Source organism: Agelaius phoeniceus, chromosome 7, assembly GCF_051311805.1.
Source record: "Agelaius phoeniceus isolate bAgePho1 chromosome 7, bAgePho1.hap1, whole genome shotgun sequence".
NCBI classification, from domain to species: domain Eukaryota; kingdom Metazoa; phylum Chordata; class Aves; order Passeriformes; family Icteridae; genus Agelaius; species Agelaius phoeniceus.
In genome coordinates this window covers 23,971,007-23,988,268 of record NC_135271.1, presented here as the reverse complement: position 1 = coordinate 23,988,268, position 17,262 = coordinate 23,971,007, and the positions used below count along the sequence as shown (strand labels likewise).

At 41.5% G+C, this 17,262-nt stretch overlaps 2 protein-coding genes across 8 annotated transcripts; one reads left to right on the top strand and one right to left on the bottom strand.

Annotated features, from left to right (window-relative positions):
• Positions 1-494: 494 nt before the first annotated feature.
• Positions 495-5,932, bottom strand: NIF3L1 (NGG1 interacting factor 3 like 1). 2 transcript variants are annotated; one of them, XM_077181251.1, is made up of 7 exons: positions 5,779-5,932; positions 5,135-5,563; positions 4,258-4,420; positions 3,678-3,804; positions 3,132-3,318; positions 1,740-1,823; positions 495-871 (listed from the first exon to the last, which is right to left on the bottom strand). In XM_077181251.1, exons 2-7 carry the CDS (start codon positions 5,553-5,555, stop codon positions 687-689), a joined length of 1,167 nt encoding a protein of 388 aa, XP_077037366.1. In that variant the 5' UTR covers positions 5,556-5,563; positions 5,779-5,932; the 3' UTR covers positions 495-686. The 2 variants fall into 2 exon arrangements, with proteins under 2 accessions (XP_077037366.1, XP_077037367.1); XM_077181252.1 differs by having other exon boundaries at positions 3,180-3,318; positions 5,779-5,927.
• PPIL3 (peptidylprolyl isomerase like 3) lies at positions 5,838-17,050 on the top strand. 6 transcript variants are annotated; one of them, XR_013183014.1, is made up of 8 exons: positions 5,919-6,059; positions 6,626-6,672; positions 7,832-7,906; positions 8,719-8,812; positions 9,434-9,501; positions 9,891-10,009; positions 10,298-15,484; positions 16,330-17,050. XR_013183014.1 is itself a non-coding variant. In XM_077181254.1 (7 exons), exons 2-7 carry the CDS (start codon positions 6,670-6,672, stop codon positions 10,422-10,424), a joined length of 486 nt encoding a protein of 161 aa, XP_077037369.1. In that variant the 5' UTR covers positions 5,838-5,950; positions 6,626-6,669; the 3' UTR covers positions 10,425-10,696. The 6 variants fall into 6 exon arrangements, 4 of the variants coding, with proteins under 4 accessions (XP_077037369.1, XP_077037371.1, XP_077037368.1 ...); XR_013183015.1 differs by lacking the exon at positions 16,330-17,050 and having other exon boundaries at positions 10,298-10,619; positions 10,860-11,162; XM_077181254.1 differs by lacking the exon at positions 16,330-17,050 and having other exon boundaries at positions 5,838-5,950; positions 10,298-10,696.
• Positions 17,051-17,262: the final 212 nt, after the last annotated feature.

Genomic DNA, 17,262 nt, shown 5'->3' with positions numbered 1-17,262 from the left:
CTGTAATTAAAAGCCACAGTTGACAGAAACTGTTTTTAAAAGAAAATGACAAAGGCACGTGAATTTACAGCTTTGTTAAGGAATTGAGTTTCAACTTTACAAAGCTTTTTTGAATTGAGAATCTCTCTTTTGAAAAGCCTTAAAGCTGCATTAGTGGTTGATTGTGCAACTGAATACTAGTACCAACAACTTGCTTTGTGTTCTGTGTTTATTTGCATCTGAGTGGTGCCTTAGTACAACTGCTAATGCAAACAGTTGATGTCCATCCTTTCATTAACTACTCTTTCTGAAATTTGTTAGATAAAATATCAGTGGCTTGCACTGACATGATTTGACATAGCTGTAGTAGGGTAGAACTGCTGCATAAGCTTAAATCTGGAGGTAAGTAATGTATTTTTTCCTTGAGTATCATGGTTATCAACTGTATCTCATAACATGAAGCAGTAACATGTTATGAGTAAATTTATTCAAGTACAGTCCAGTAATCAAGTAAATGAAACTTTGGTATTCCAAAACAAACATTTATTTTTCTGACATGACAAAATCTACCCCAGACTTTGAGGTACCACATAGTACAATCATTCTGTACTGGACCAATTGAAAGCACCTTCAATAAGCTCCGCAATTGGATAGGTCTGTGCAAGATAACACTATTGACTGAATTTTCTCTCTCCAATTTTTTCCCCCTATGCCACCTGGAGAGGATCTCTGTCTTTCTCAGACACAATGATGTTGATTTTGTTCTGTAGGTGGATGGTGAGTGCATCACGCAGCTCTGACAGGAAGCCTCGCTCAGTGTTGCTGTGCTCACACAGAATAACACTTATCCCATTGGCAACTGCATCCAGCACATCATGGTGGGACATCTCTCCTGCCATTTTGAGAAAGAAATGTCATGGAGATCACAAATGGTACAGTTCAGGTAACCAGGTCTCTGCAATGTATGGAGCATCTCAGCTAAAAGCTGGTGATGTAATGGAATATAGGCCATAATGGAAATGCAACACAACCTGCTCAGTAGGAAAGTGGAACACTCTTGTTCCAGGGTCCTTTGAAAGACCCTGTATGCAGCTGGGTCAAACCACAGAAATTCCTTGCCATCTTTGAGTAGTTGTAAATTCTGCCAATTTGGGCAGAAAATAAAAATGCTCAGAGTGGTCTGGAAAGAGGATGGAGAGGAAAGCAGTTCTGGGTCAGCTCTGCAGGGCTACACACAAGGGGGAGAAGGGGCAGCAATTCCTACAGAATGCAAGGCAGCTTTCACATTGCTGTGACAGCCGTCCCACTGCTGGACGAGAGAATAATGGACTAAGTGGCCCTTTGGCTAGACACACTATGGTGTTTCTTTGGAAGGTTCTGTAGACTACATTATATTCTGTTTTGCATTAGCGAATTCTGTAGGGAAAAGAGGAAATATATGTTGGCAAAGGAGAAATACACAGAATGAAAGTTGCAACTCACTGCCATCCGCACTGATTTTTTGTTGAGATAAATGCTGTAAATCAATATTTTAATTCAAGTATCTTTCACTGCCACACTGCCAATTGATCCACATTATTTCTACTTTAATGTTAGTTTGTCATTCCAATAACTAACCAATTATTTCTCAATTATAAATAACAGGTAGTTCTTAGTGGTCAAATCTTTCAAAAGCCAGTCAACCCTCTTATTTTTTGCTGGGGTTTGTTTTTTCCTCTAATGACTATTTTTTAAAAAATAATGAAACAGCAGTCTATTACCTGTGAGATAGAGGTCAGCTTCTGTTCCCTTCAGGACACTGCTCCCAGAACCAGCACACAGAGCAACTTTCTTCACTGGTGATTCTGCAGGATACAATGTGCCACAGTTAAATTCCTTCCCCTTTGTTGAGCCCTCGTGTGTATTGCTAGTAATTGTTTCAGTTAACTACTATCTTGATTTTAGAGTCAATGTAAATTTGTTGGAGGAAGAGACACATCTGTCAGTTTGAAAGAGTCACGGGCCTATAACACCTCTGACAATACAGCAAAATCCTCTGTAAAAGGTAGATTTTTCCCAAGGGGCAGGAAACTTTTTAGAAAACTCCAGGACAGAGGCTGGCTGCTGGTGGCCTTTCTCCTAGTGAGGTGTTAGTTAGATTTCTGAAGGCCACTACACTTTGCAGGACTCATGTTCCACCACCATTAGTTTCCCAACTAATGATGCCACTAAGGCAGCTCTTTGCCTCTGAGATACATTGGTTCCTAACTTTCAGCTCTCAGAAGACCAGTCTTAATGCAAGCTGAAAGCTGCTCCATGCCAATAAAAATTGTCCATTTGCTGTGATTGCTAATTCCAAGTTATTACATATATGACAGTGACGTGAATTTTAATTTTTCATATATATTATATTCACTAAGGAGAGGGGACACACAACACAGGGAGTTTTCAAAATCTATTAAGGTTTTACAGTATGTTGCCTTGCAATTACTGTTGATTTAAGTGGAGTCACACCACATCATAAAAAGAGGCTTTGAAGTAGTTTGGGAATTTTTTAGTGCAATTGTCAGTCTAATAAGATTTCTGCCTTCTAAATTACAAAGAGCTCTCAACAAATTTACTCTCACAAATTCTACCAGCTATGGTCTTTGGACTTTAGGATAGGTAGCTGGGATAAGAGGATGTTTATTCCACATCTTACTAATGACCCCACTGTTTGAGCTAGTTCACCTTTATCTCACCTTTCATCAAAACAAGGTTCTGTGTTCATAATGATAACATAGAGTGTCTTACTCTTAAAAATGCTCTGAATTTTAACATTCAGTCACAAAAGGGAAGATACAATCAAACAGTACACCTTTGTGCCTGATATCCTGGGCAGGAAAAAAAATTTAGTCATTATATAAATTACCAAAAATTATATCTTTCATTCAACTTGTACTGTCCTTCTTCACCACATCAGCCAGTGTAATATAGAGTCCCATTAAAATACAGATGAGATTCTTTTCATGCGACTGAAAATTTTAAGATGCTGTTTCTTAACAGTGCTTTCTAGTTCTTGGAAGTAAACCCGGTGAAGACAGCAGTGTTTCCCACTGTCATACACCCACTGCTGCTCCCTGTGTTCCTGCAGTGCCAGTTCTGGCAGGCAGTCTGGCTCACAGCCGGTTTACCGAGTGTCCTGCCCGCCCCCAGGGCCAGGAGGATCTCAGCCCATTTACCGAGTGTCCTGCCCGCCCCCAGGGCCAGGCGGACGTGGGAGAGCCCCAGGTGCCCTTTGATGCGCTCCACTGTGTCTGACAAGGAGAGCGGCTCGCTCAGGGTGCACAGGCGTCCCATTCCAGTATGGGGAAGAAGAGGCTGAAAGAAAATGAAAATTACTGTGAGAAGGCTGACTCCAGATGCTTCACACTGCACAGGATGAGTATATTGGGCTTGCAGGAACAACACTGAACTTTACAAAGAAGTATGTATGTGATGTTCTCAAATGTAACGTATGAACTATGCCAGCCATTGGAACTGATTTTAGTACAGGCCACATAAATAGTTTGATTGCTTTGGAAAATGGGTGTGGCTTCCAATTCCCATATGCCAGTATTTCAGAGCACTGGGGCAGCACTGGAAAGCTGTGATGCCACTGACTACTACATTTCAGTGTTTAAGGTACTCAGCTCACACAAGTAATACATTCACAGAAAGAAATTTTGTGATTTTGTTACCTTTTGTAGTAAAAGGATCTCGGTCTTGTGATAAAGTAGGCTGTTCTGGGACAATAATGCCACCACCTCCAGCAGTGCTTTCTGAGAGCAGTTCAGACTGACTCGTGTTTGTTCCTCACCTTCAACCCTGAAGAAAGACATGCCTGGTGCTTGTTAAGAAGCTAGGTAAAATTTTGGCATTGTAATTACTATATTACAGCATTATAATTATTATTTTATCCCAGTGGCTGTTCTACTGCTGAGAAAGGAAAAAAAGGCAGTATTGTAATTTCAAGCCTAAACTTGTCTTGGAAGAAACAAATAAGGGAACTTAACTCAACTGTCCTCATCAAATTTCCTGTTAATACTCTTCTTTAACACCCCTAATCTGTGTGATGCTAGACTTGAGTTGCTATTACCATTTAGCATGACATAGATTGCCCAGAGAGGGACGATCATTCCTTGAGTTTCTCATTCTATTGCTGGAAAATACAGCAGCAATGCACAGAGGAACAAAATTATTAGAAAGGAAAATACAATTACAGCAACTTATTGTTTCAAACAATAGGAAGAATACAACACTAGAGAGTGGAGCAAATACCTGACTGGGAGAGTAGTGAGACAAGAGGTCTCTGGGATGTCTTTGATTTTGGACAGGACTGCATCCAGATGCTCAGCATCTGCACAGAATTCTACCCGGTGAGTGCCCTCAACTGGAGAGCTTGGCGCAGTTGATGGATGCAGTGGGACAGAAGTACAGGTGCCTGAGAAAACAGTACAAGATTGCTGGCTTATAAAGCAGGGTAAGTATTCTAACACTGTTTTAGCATTTATCTTTAAGAGATGTGGTACAAAGATGCAAATTTTGCACTCAAATCCTTTTTTCCTGACCAGAACTGAGGGCTCTTCATTCTCCTGTTTCCATTAGGCACAGTCTATCTTAAGTCCAAAGAAGCTGATGGATATGTATTATTTGCCATTCTTAATGCCATCAGTTTCATCCTAAGGATTGTACAAAACCAAAACGAGTTCCTAGTTTGTATGACAGGCTGGAAAAGATGCAGCTATTGTAATCTGTGAGCCACAATATAGGATAAAAATCTAAAATAATTTCACATAGTTTAAATACTTTGCAAACATTGAGATGTTGTACTTTATAAATGAAAGGTGGTGATTTAAAGTCAGTGATATCACTGCAACCACAGCGGACAATAAATATGCTCCACCAGTTCCAGATACATCCAATAGTAGACTCATGCATTTGAAAACATCCTCTTGTGTTTGTTATCTGGCATGTACCACCAAGATAAATGTCCTAAAATGTATTTAAGGTTACAGTACCATAAAAATATTAAGAAAAATAAAAACAGTCCTCAAATCACACCTGTAAAAGCTGGAAGGCAAATGATGAAACATCCCACCTAAAATAGCATACATCTTTAATAATTATAATTTGTGTGTTCTTAACAGAATCTCACCCAGTCCCTTTGTTAGCCAGTTATTAACTCCGTGAGGTATGGCATCGTATGCCGTATGTGGAGAATAAATCCCGATTCTGTTCTCCAAGGCTCGGACCACCAGCCGTTCCTTCCAGGTTTTCCACGTTACTCGCTTGAGCGGTGCGAATATAGGAGGGTGGTAAGAAAGAACGAGGTCCGCTTTCTTCTGCACTGCCTCTTCCATCACCTCCTCAGTAAGGTCGTTAGTGAGGAAAAGGGTGTTCACAGTGTGGGGAGGACTTGGTTCCACCAGCAATCCCACATTGTCCCAGCTTTCAGCCAGAGCGGGGGATGCGAAGTCATTCAGGGCAGAAACGAGCTCCCGGAGGTTCATGAGGGCGCGTACGGGCGGGCGGCCCAAGGCACGGACGCGCTGGAGAGGCGAGCGGAGCAGCAGCATGCGGGGACCTGTGCGGGGCAAACACAGGGCCGGCCTAGGTCTGGGGAACCCGCCGCCCAAACAGCAGCCACGGCCGCTCGGGTTGCAGACGCTGCCCCGCCGCCGGTCAGTGCGCCTGCCTGCCTGCTCGCCCGCCCACCCACCCACCCCCGGCACCACCCGGCACCACCCGGCACCACCGGGCGCCCTCCCCGGCCCGGGGCTCCCGCCGCACCGCGCTCACCTCCCGCCGGAGCAGGGCCGGCGCTGCGGGGCGGGACCTGCGCTCGGCCCCGCCGCTTCCGCCGCGCTCAGCGCGGCTGGGGCGGCCCCTCCGTTCCGCCGGCCGTGAGCTGAGGCCCGCGGGAGAGCAGCCGCTTCTCCCCGGCGGGGGTGGTCTGCATCAGCCCCGGCAGGTTAAGGCATTCTCGGAGCCTGTTCTGTGCGCGGCATTTCGGTGGCGGTACCTCGGGCAGGGAGGGAGCGGTAGCTGCGGCTGCCCTGGGTGAGGGGAGCCGGGGGCAGGTGAGTTGAGGTGGGGACACGGGGCCGGGGTTTCACTGGCGAGGGCGGGTGTATAGAGGAGCTATTACCGCGTAAATCTCTCGGCTTCTACGCAGCCGCGGTTTTATTGCCGGCATTCTAAACATTTCATTTGAAAGTATTACAAAGATTTAAAATGTCTGATTGGGTGCAGTTACCTGACTGTTGCAGGCACTCACAGCTGTCACGAGTTCGCCCCAAATCACACTTCTGTTAGGTACTGGCATGTGGCTTTTAGTTGTGAATTTCTGCTATCTACTATTCTGCCAGCTGCCATAATATTTGCAAAAACTGATTGCTTAGTATAAATTTTCATCCTAGGAAAGAGTTTTTTGCCCTCTTCTCCGTTCTCCAAGTGGTCTTTTTCTAGTAATTTTTCATTCTTTATATGCTGTGTAGTTGCTTAATGCAAAAATTTAGCCACAGAGTCACTGGAATGGCACCGTAGAAATGTGTGGTGTAAAAGCATGTAACCAACAAATATTTTAGAATCAAAGCCAAATGGGAATTGGCAGGAAAAAGAACCAACAAATTTCTTATGTTTATAGGAAATCGCTGTATAGAAGGCTACCTCAGATTTTGATGAGCAGGCATGGTAAGAATAAAAGCACATTTTATATGTTTTCTGAAATGATCATCTCTTGGAAAGCAAATAGCTGCTCTCCATCTCAGAGGAATACATGTTTTACTCTGATGCTGTGAGGAGTTTGTCATGAAAAGTTCAGGGTTTTAATTTCAAACTTATAAAAAAAGATACTGTGAAAAGGAAAACAGGTTGATTTACATCAGTCTAAAACTTAATTATGCTTTCACTTTAGAGATCCCAGATTTTAATGCTACTTTGGCATGTATTTGATAATCTAGTTTGGTTTCTTTTGCCACGGAAGCATTAGTCTAGTTGCAAGAACATACCTTTGCTTCAACATATGAAAACCTCTGCACTCATGGGCTTTTTTAAAAGTATAGTAATTTGAGAAATAGAGATAAGACTATATATGTCTTAAACTGATCATACACCTTCTATAGCATCTTCGTGGACATTGTGGACAACTATCTCCTTTGCTTGTATGCTTTTGGAGCAGTATGCCAGTATCAGTGTGATGCTGATTTTTATTAGTTTTGCTATAGGATTATCCCCACAGTAATTGTTTTTGCATAGTTTAGCACTTCCCATAAAGCACTGTGATATATATGGCCTATAGAGATAAATGTGATTAGGTCACTGGGTAACTGGCTTTAAATTTTATGAAGGTAACTTATAAATTCTTAAGAAAAGCAAGTTAATTTGCAGATTTACTTGTCTGTGAAGGCACATTATATATGCTGCCATTCCCAACTAGCCTTATTAATCAAAAGGCTGCAGACATCAGTTACTCCTCTAGTTATAAAGCAGCAAGGTGTGTGCACCATCCAAAATAGATATAATACTGATTTTTCACCTTTACGTTCAAGTGACTGAGTAGGTCCTGTTTGCAAATGAATAATGTATTTCTGGAGTGTAACAGCATGCAACAGCTACTGCATTACCATGGCAAACTTGATTTGTCCTGAAACGAGATGAAACCGAGTGCTTTCTGGTGATTTTACTGGAAATGCAGATTGGTTGTGACAGTAGCCTTGCTTATGGCCAAATGTTGAAACAGTGGTTATATGCAGTGCAAACTTGCTTATGTTCTTGATGGGGCTGGGAAATAAAACAGTGTCTGTTAGTATTTTATTGCTGATTTAGTTCTTGTTTTCTGCCTTTTGCTCAGGCTGTCACGCTGCATACTGATGTGGGAGATATTAAAATTGAATTATTCTGTGAGCGTACTCCAAAGACTTGTGAAGTAAGTCATGTACCAGGAGTACGATTGCCTAGTGGTGAAACAAAGCAGTAGAAATAGTGAAGACTGTGGAGGAGGTGAAGTGGCTTTTGCAATTTCACCTTTTCATGTAATGCAATACCAACATTTTAAGGTGGTGCAGTGTCTGTTCCACTCTGGAACTTGTGCACTCTGTCATACTGCCTGGACTTTCATGCCTGTTTCTCTCTTGATAAGGTTTATTTAAGGGCGTTTCTTTTGAAGTTCCAGCATCTCCCAAAGTGAGAAATACAGGGGAAATACAGCACCTTTAAGGTGCTTTATTTAAGGCGAAATGCAGCACCTAGCATGCGATTCCCAAATTTCCATGGGTTTTCTCATACCCTCACAGACTTGATTTTACTTTGAAAGAGTGAGACTCACTCACAGTTTGTCAGGAACTCCAGTTTTGAATTTTTGCAATAAACTGAAATTGAAATAAATTTCATTTATTCTAATGAAAAAGCTGAGGCATTAAGTTATTGATTACAAAATTACACGTGACAAATAAAATTGTTGAATGGGAATGATACTTGAGAGCATGTCTTAGACTTCTTGTTTGTTCCTCAAGTCAGACAGCCTTGCACTGAAAGCTTTTTATTCTTTGTGTGTGACACTATCAAAGGAGTTTTTTAGCTATGATTTCTTTATGACTACTCTGTGGCAATACTCTGTGGAATTCGCATGGTCACAAAGCCAAGCAGAGATAAAAGCACTGGTCTTGCCAATGCTGCCATTTTAGTAAGATAATACTATTTTTCAGTTGTTTGTTAATATGGTTTGTTTGATTTTTGTAGAATTTCCTGGCTCTTTGTGCTAGTAACTACTACAATGGATGCGTATTTCACCGAAATATAAAGGGCTTCATGGTTCAGACAGGGGATCCACTAGGTAAATTCTTCTGTCTGGGTTTTTCTGTGGAAAAAATGTACATAAAAATAAAATGTAAGGAAATAAATAGGAATTATGCGTATTAAAACCAAAATGTAAGTAAAGTAAAAATATAAGAGTTATTGTATTGTTGATAAGTGTTTTTTATGATGAGATTATTTTTTGTGGTGGGCTTACAGAACTGCAGGCATTACCCCAATTTTAAGTAATCATGCTTTCTACAAACTTGAGTTTTACCAACTGTTTCCACTAAATATGATGGTTCTGTTGACTAAAGTAGAAGCAGATACTACTGAGCTTTGTGTGGTTTCTGCCTGAAAGGCTGCATCTAAAGCATTTGGGGAAAATGTCACAGACAGTGTCAGCTGTCTGGGAGAAAGCTGATTCAGTTGTGTCTGTTCATGCTTATACTGAATTTAATTTGAGGATATGTCAGTGTTTTGTTCTGCTGCTTAACAGGTTCCTTATGTAGAGTTATGTCTTAGTGCAGTGTCAAGTACCTGCCTCAAACTAATTGCAGGCTGTCCAGGGTCTTTGTTGTAAAATGCTGTAACAGAACATAATTTCTGGATTCTTCAGTCTAAAAATCCCGTAATTTCTACTGTGGTGCTTCTTTGTCAGGCACTGGGAAAGGAGGTAACAGCATCTGGGGCAAGAAGTTTGAAGATGAATTCAGTGAATATCTAAAGGTATTTCTGTGCTCTCAATATGCACTTACATTTTCATTTGAATTTTCTCTACAATAATTTTCTCTTGGTCGGAGAACAATAGCTTATTATTAAAATAGGAGCAGGCATATCTGTGTTTGGCAAGTAAGGTTTGAGTGTTCTCATCACAGAAGACAGAAGCAAAAAGAATTTCTGACAGCATTTTTCATGCACTGAAGGCAAAGAGGTAATTTTTCACTGTAAGAGCCATTTTGAGGAGCTAATTACTGATTCTGATAGAATATATTAGCAACCAAGATTTGTTCTGAATAATGGTATTGAGGAAGAGCTCTAGGCCATAGAGCACTTTGCCCAGGTTAGTTCTGGTTTCACAGATGTGTATTCATGCTGAGGTTTTTCCTCTTGTTCAGCACAGTGTCCGTGGGGTAGTTTCCATGGCAAACAATGGTCCCAACACCAATGGATCACAGTTCTTCATCACTTATGGCAAACAGCCACACCTGGACATGAAGTACACAGTGTTTGGAAAGTAAGTGATTCAACTGCACACCTCTGTCAGAGTGTGGGAAAGACCTGAGTATTTCAGGGCATGTGCAAATGCTTGAACTTCTTCTCAGAGTCTGTCACGGATGCTTAATATTTCCTTTCAAAATACGTTATTTGCCACATAAAATATTTTGGTTGTCTTATTTTGTATCGTTTGCTTGCAAAGTCCTTGCCTTGGGATACTTGACTGTAAAGTATTTTGAGATACCTCAACTATGAAATTTAAATCATTATTAGAAGGCAATTTCTAGCACTTGTGTTTTTCTTGCAGAGTTATTGATGGCTTGGAGACCCTGGATGAGCTGGAGAAGCTGCCCGTGAATGAGAAAACCTATCGACCTCTTAATGATGTTCGCATTAAAGACATTACAATTCATGCCAACCCCTTTGCTCTGTAGCCACAGAATGCTGCAACACATTCTGCAGAGACTGGTCAGATAATTCCCAGATTATGGGGTTTAAAGAGCCATCAAAAAGGGTTACTTCAGCTGGATCATATCTTTGCTTATTGAATGCAGAATTTTCAGGATCGTTAATGTTGTTTGGGAGATGTGACAGAGAAGTCTTCTGCTTCAGGAGCTACATTTTCCAGAGTATCTTCCAGCATTTTGGTTTTTAAGCATTGTTTTTTATACTTGTAAAATAAAAAAGCTTTAATTTTTTTTTCTAATCTTTGGTTTTTGCATTATCTTTCTGAGTGATGTTATGTTAAAGCAATGTCCTTTCTATAATTTCATGCTACCAGTTTTGTTAAACTTTCTCATAAAGTGTCATCTTCCTTACTCAGTTTTCTCAAGAGAGTAAAGTAAGATACACATTTTTTTTTTCCCTAGGTGAGAGCAGTGTCATAAACAGATGAAACCTTTCCCTTCCAGAAGATTAAAGAACATATTTAAAGGAGTGTTTGCTTTTGTGCTGCTGTGTTGGAATGATAACGTCTTTAGCCTTCCCAAAAGACAGATGGGAGTAACTTCTTCTGCTTCTGGCACAACACTATTGCTGTGAAAGAGTAAGTATTTCTGTCCTTACATAGCTGTTGACTGAAACTAGGTAACATGGATTTACCATAGCTTGTTTTTCATGATTTTTTTGCACAAAGAGGGGGGGATAAACAAAATAAAGAGCACTGTCAAAAAGGCTGTGGTCACATGGTGTTGAACAAATAAGAGCCATTTTGGACTTCTTCCCCTAATTCTGTTTTCACTCAGTGAGCATCCCTTAGCAAAGCCCATTCTTATATATATGATTTGTAACCCTAGGGAGGCTCAAGATCCAGCTGACTTGCAGTCAGCTTCAGACCATTATTTGGAGACTTGGCCTCTTAATATAATAAGAACTCATTTGCAAAAGAAAGGCAAAGGTATGCCAGGTACAGATTACTGAGGTAATGAGAAGAGTTAATCAATACTTGCTCGAGGGGACGAAGTTTCTATATTCTTCATGGAATGTTGCTTTAAGCTCCCAGCCCTTGTTCCAGGCTTAATATGTTTTAGTGTAATGCTTCAGTCAGGTAAAGGATTTTATTCTTTTAGCTCTGTGCTCATCTCTTATAACCAGCAGCAGTAGCAGGTAAACAGAAGCGTGCAATGGCACACTTGACTGATGTGCAGGAGGAAGGACATACTGGGGAATTTCCTACAGTGCAAAAAGAACTGTAAATAAATAATAATTTAAAATTGTACTGAACTGGAAACAATTTCAGGTATTTTTTTCCTCCACAAAGAGAAGGCTGTGAAATGCAGCAGCACCAAGTATTTTGCTCTCTGGAGGACATACATTAAATGTAGATACTTTCATTTTTTTTTTTTTTTTAGTCTAATGTTGTGGGTTGAAAGGAGAGTGATCCTATTGGGACAAAATTACAAACAAACTTTTCAAAATTGTATTCTGACTGTCAGATACGGTAAGGCGATTCCAGAGGAGCGCTAGCCGTGTGCAGGTCAGTGCAGGGACGATTAGCAGGGTAAGCAATCGCCATTCCGCAGTTCGGAGTCCCCATTCGCCCCCCCCACCACCGCCCGCCCCCTCAGGCCGCCATGTTCTCTGCGGCGCCTTCTCGGGCGGGCAGAAAATGGCCTCGGCCGCTGCGGCGGGCCCGGAGCCTCTCCCGGAGCCCCTGCTCGGGCCGAGCACGGCGCCTTTCGCCGGGGCGGGGATTCCGGGCCCGCGTCCCCCTCGCTCCGCCCGCCCGCCCGGGGCCTGAGGGGCCGGCAGCGGCCGCCGCGCTCCGGCCTGAGGCGCTGCACTCGGCTTGGGGCTGAAACGGTGAGGAGTTAGCTCGCTTTTCCTCATGGGCAGCCTGGCAGGGAGATAACCCGAGTTTTATTGTCTCCCACAGAAAAACTTCACTGAAATCTTGAAAACCCCCCGGGCAATATTTGCCCTTGTTAAGCACACAGAAGCCTTTCTTCTTCCTAGGGTAATGTAGCACTGAGGGCCTGAGGAGGTTGGCAGGAGTGTCCGAGCCACACTGTGTCTTTAAAATGCTTTTTTAAAGAAGGATATAGGTTTAAGGTCCCCTATCAAAAATAATTAACTTGAAAAAAGCTCTTGAATGAAAAAATAACTTGGAAGAAGGAGCAGAGAAAAAAGCCAAAAACTGGGATGTTGAGGAAAAACACAGTCATTATAGTTTAAATTTGATAATTAATGGCTTTGAAAATTAAGTGTTTGTCTGTGGATTGTAACTCAGAAGAGTAAAATATGTTTGTTACACTTGGGGAATTCCAGTCAAACTAATGGTCCTGAGAGGGATAAAAGAAAAAGAACACTTTGCAGAAGGTGCAGCAGTGCTAAGAATGGAAAAGGGATGCCATTCTGAAGTGCACAGGAGAAAAAGTGCTGCAACCATCTTTCTGAAACTCCTGGCAGGTAAAAAACTTCTGGACTTCTGATATCAGCAGGCATGTTTTAAAATTTTATTATTCTGATCAGGTCATGCGATACCAGATTAATTTTTGAGTTGAAGGTATTTCAAGAAAGATGTCGTGCAGCTTAAAATAAAAAGTTGCCTTCATAGGGGCACTAGAATGATTTTAGTTACATTTACTGGATCTTTTTGTTTTTGTAGTAATGATTCAGAAACCAATTCTGTGAATGAAAGAGGCTGTTGTCAATGACACAGTTTTGAAGTTTGCAATCACAAGTCCGAGGAAGGATGTCCGACACTGGGCATCCTAGTAGCCAAGGATCTGGTCTAATGGGACAGCTGGTGGCAAAAGGAAATACAAGACACTTTATAATACATGTCATACTAAACCTCCACAGGTGATAGGACCAATTTTAATTTAGTTTGGTTTTTTTTATTTTATTTTAAGAAGATAGATTCTCATCTGTCAGTAATAATTGTTGGGTCTGGGGGAATTCTGTGGATAATAGAAGTTTATTCCTTTTAGTAGCTGACTGGTTTTTGCTAGGATTGCATTTCCTTCAGTGAAAATGTATCATTTGTACATATGCTTGTGATACCACAGAGCATGCTATTTGTTCACTGAATATATTTGAGCAGATTAATGAACAATAGCCATCAACTGGAGTACTTGAAATACAGACATCACTTTCATGCCTTCAAAATTTATAATATGACAAGCATTTGCTTCTACTCTAAAATGCAAGGACACGCTTTTAAATTAGATTTTGATTAAGTATCACTGAAAGAGCAAGGGGGTTATGCCAGACTGACTTTTTCAAGTATCAGTGAGAAATTTGTAGAATTAAATATGGATGATGCCTTCCCACTAGCAGGGTGGGTTTTCTGATTTTTGTTACACTGTTAAAAAACCTGAAGATTGGACTTGTAAATTGAATTAAGATCTTAAGCCAAGACAGCATAAAGCAAACATATCTTTTATGATTTAAAAAAATAGCTTCTTGCCAAAGATTCATACAAGTTATTTAATCTTGATTGCCTAAGATGGCTAGTTTAATTTGGACACAAGACTCTTTAAAAATATGTATGTGTGTATATATATCTAAAAGATAATTATTAAATCCCTATGCTTTAAGAAAAATATAGGGGTCTTGAAATCATAAAGTAAAATTCAGTCAACCAATCTTTTAAAAGAAAAATAATTGTAATTTTTTTGTTGCTTTCCTACTTTGAGTATCTCACCTGAAAATCTGTTTCTTGCCATGTTTTCCTCCTGTAACATAAACTATGTGGATTTGCAGGGACTGAATTTGAAATTGCTCCTGCTGTTTGTGGCCTGGTGTGTGTCTGAATGCCTGAGTATCTCCCTGCTGAATGAATTGTTTTGTGACCTGAATTCACTTGAGTTCATTGACTGGCTGCTCAGTCTGGGTGCTGTTCCAGAAGAGCTATTGAAGGAAAATATGCAAGAATGCAGAGGGTGATCTGATCTCTCAGAGATTTACTAAGTGCAAGATGCATAGAATATTTTTCAGACTTTATTAACTTCTTAGATAGATGTGGTGGGTTGACCCTTGCTGGGTGACAGACGCCCACCAAACCACACCCACTCTGTCACTGCTCTCCACAGCTGGACTAGGGAGAAAAAAATGGAAGAAAAGGTTCACAAAATGAGATCAGGGAGAGATCCTCACCCAATACCATCAGAGGCAAAACAGACTCGACTTGGGGATATTAACTGAATTTATTACCAGTCAAAATCACAACAGGATACTGAAAAGTAAAATCTTAATAGCATCATCCTCCCCTCCCTCCCTCCTTTCCAGGCAGTGGAGGGAGACAGGGAATGGGAGCACATTCACTGTATCACAAGTTATTTCTGTCCCTGCTCAGGGAGAAGAGTCCATTCCTGGCTCCAGCATGGGGTCCCTCCCAGAGGAGACAGTTCTCCATGAACCTTTCCAGCACGGCTCCCTTTCTGTGAGGAGCAGTCTTCAGGCACAGCCTGTTCCAGTGCTTCCCCATGGGATCACAGGTCTGCCAGGAAACCTGCTCCAGTGGGTTCCTCTCTACAGCTCCACAGGTCCCTGCCTGCTCAAGCACAGGCTTCCCCTGGAGTCACAGCCTTCTTTCAGGAATCCACCTGCTCTGGTGTGGTGTCCTCCACAGGCTGCATCCCTGGGCTCCCTGGGCTGCAAGGGCACAGCTGCCTCACCATGGGCTGCGGGGGAATCTTGGCTCCTGCACCTGGGGCACCTCCTGCCCTTCCTTCTCTACTGACCTTGGCTGTTCCTCTCGTTCTCTTCCTCATATTCTCATCATATTCTCTTCCTCATGTTCTCTGAGTGCAATTACATCGGTGCCATAACTTTTTTTTCCTTCCTAAATACGTTATCACAGAGGTGTTAGCACCATCTCTCCTTGGCCCAGCCGTGGCCACTGGCACCCCTGTCCTGCAGCTGCCTGTGTCCTGGAGAAAGCTGGCATTGGCTCTGTCAGACACAGGGAGAAACTTCTGGCAGCATCTCTCAGAAGCCAACCCTCTAAGTCCCGCCAGCTACCAAAACCTGGCCACACAAAACCAGTACAGTAAGTGCTTTTAATGCAAGATCTGAGAGAGCTTTTAGAAGACTTTTGGTTTTCTTTTTTTCTTTGGGAGTGGGGATTGTTATTCTGTAGAACTTGCATTTTTTTATTTTCCTTTTTTCACTGTAAATGTGCAGCATTTGCTGATGAGAGCATTTGCAGCCTTGATGAGAGTTGCCTATTACCAGTTGTCCAAGTAGATATTTACAGTTTAAACAATAATCTAGAATAGCTTCAATGGTAATCCTTAAGTCTATTTTGGTTTGCTTTGCATTTTTAATAGCATACATAAATACCACAGGGTGATGGGTGGGATTTTTTATTTCTAGGAACAATAATAAGGTATAAGGTGGATGTATAATAAGGTGTATGTTTTCAGAATTGAGAGCTAAAATTTTAGTATTTTATGCATAGATGAACGTTGGTTATATTGTCAGCATGTACTAAAAAACTACCTTTTTAGAAAAGGTTGCCATTGCTATAAACAATGTATATCTGAATATTCTTCATTAGAAATAGTTGCTCATCTAATCACTCTTCTAATCACTGTTCGATCCCATCTCTTCAGGAGAGGCAAACGTGTAGCTGTGAAAATAATAGAAAATTATGGCACCTTTGCCTTCAGTCAGAGATGAGGGCTATGGGCTTTGGGTGTGCAGTATTTGAGGATAAACATCAGACACTTTGCTGCCCCCAGGCCAGTGCAGAGCTCCTGTTAGGCTGCACTCTCATTTGAGAGGTGTCACATGCATGGAACTGTGCTCCAGCAGCACAGTGCTCTCTTTCTTGAGCTCTTGGACTGGTTTGGAGTCTGGTATCAAACAAGAACCTTCTGAATCCTTTCACAGCACTGGGACAGTCACAGCCATGACACGTTAGGAGTGCAGTGCATTCTCATGGACTGCTACCTTGGAGCAGCACTAGTTCCTGTAAGTTACTGTGAACCTTAGGATGATGCAGCATCTGTAATTCTCCTCAGGTGGGTCAAAATATGCTGGAGAGGCAGGGATTTAGGAGAATGATTTATGCAAGAACTTCAGCTGCCTTCCTCCGTGGTGCCACATTGAAGAGATGTGGGCACAAGGGAACGGTATGAACAGAACATTTCTACACATTGCTTTCAGTCAACATTTTGGCAGCAGCTTGGTGTGAAAGATCACCTTCTTAACATTTGTAATTTACAAGCCATGCTAGTAACAGATGTAGCTTCATCTGTCACCATCAAAAAATTCAAATATCTCATCTTGACAGTGTTGCTGAAACTTGAGATTAATCAACAAAGTTAAAAAAAAAAGAGGGTCAAGGGGAAAAAACCTCAAGGGCCAAAACCTAGTACACTCCACCTTACTTCAGGAAACAGATCAGTACTGCCTCTTTCTTCCTTAATCTGAAAGTGATTATTGATTGCAGGGTACAGTGAAAACGGATAACTTCCTGATATTGGTAACTTCCTCTAACAATGAACAAAAATGTCTCTCTGGATTTCCTTCAGAGCCATGGCAAGGAACTGGGGTCTTTTCCATACCACATGGCAAATAAAAGCAGGTAGTTATATTTTTATGTACTGGACTGCTATGGTTTTCTTTTCAATATTTTCAGATTAGATTTAAGACCCAGTCATCTCTTTGACAAGCTGGCTCCTCTGGTGGACTACTCCCAGATCAGTTCCCAAGTTGCAAACACAAATGTTGGTAAACTTCTACTGAAGGGCCAAAACAGAATATCAAATTAAAAAATAGTCTGTTTGTCTAAAGAAATGAAAATTTCTTTAGACAGCTGGA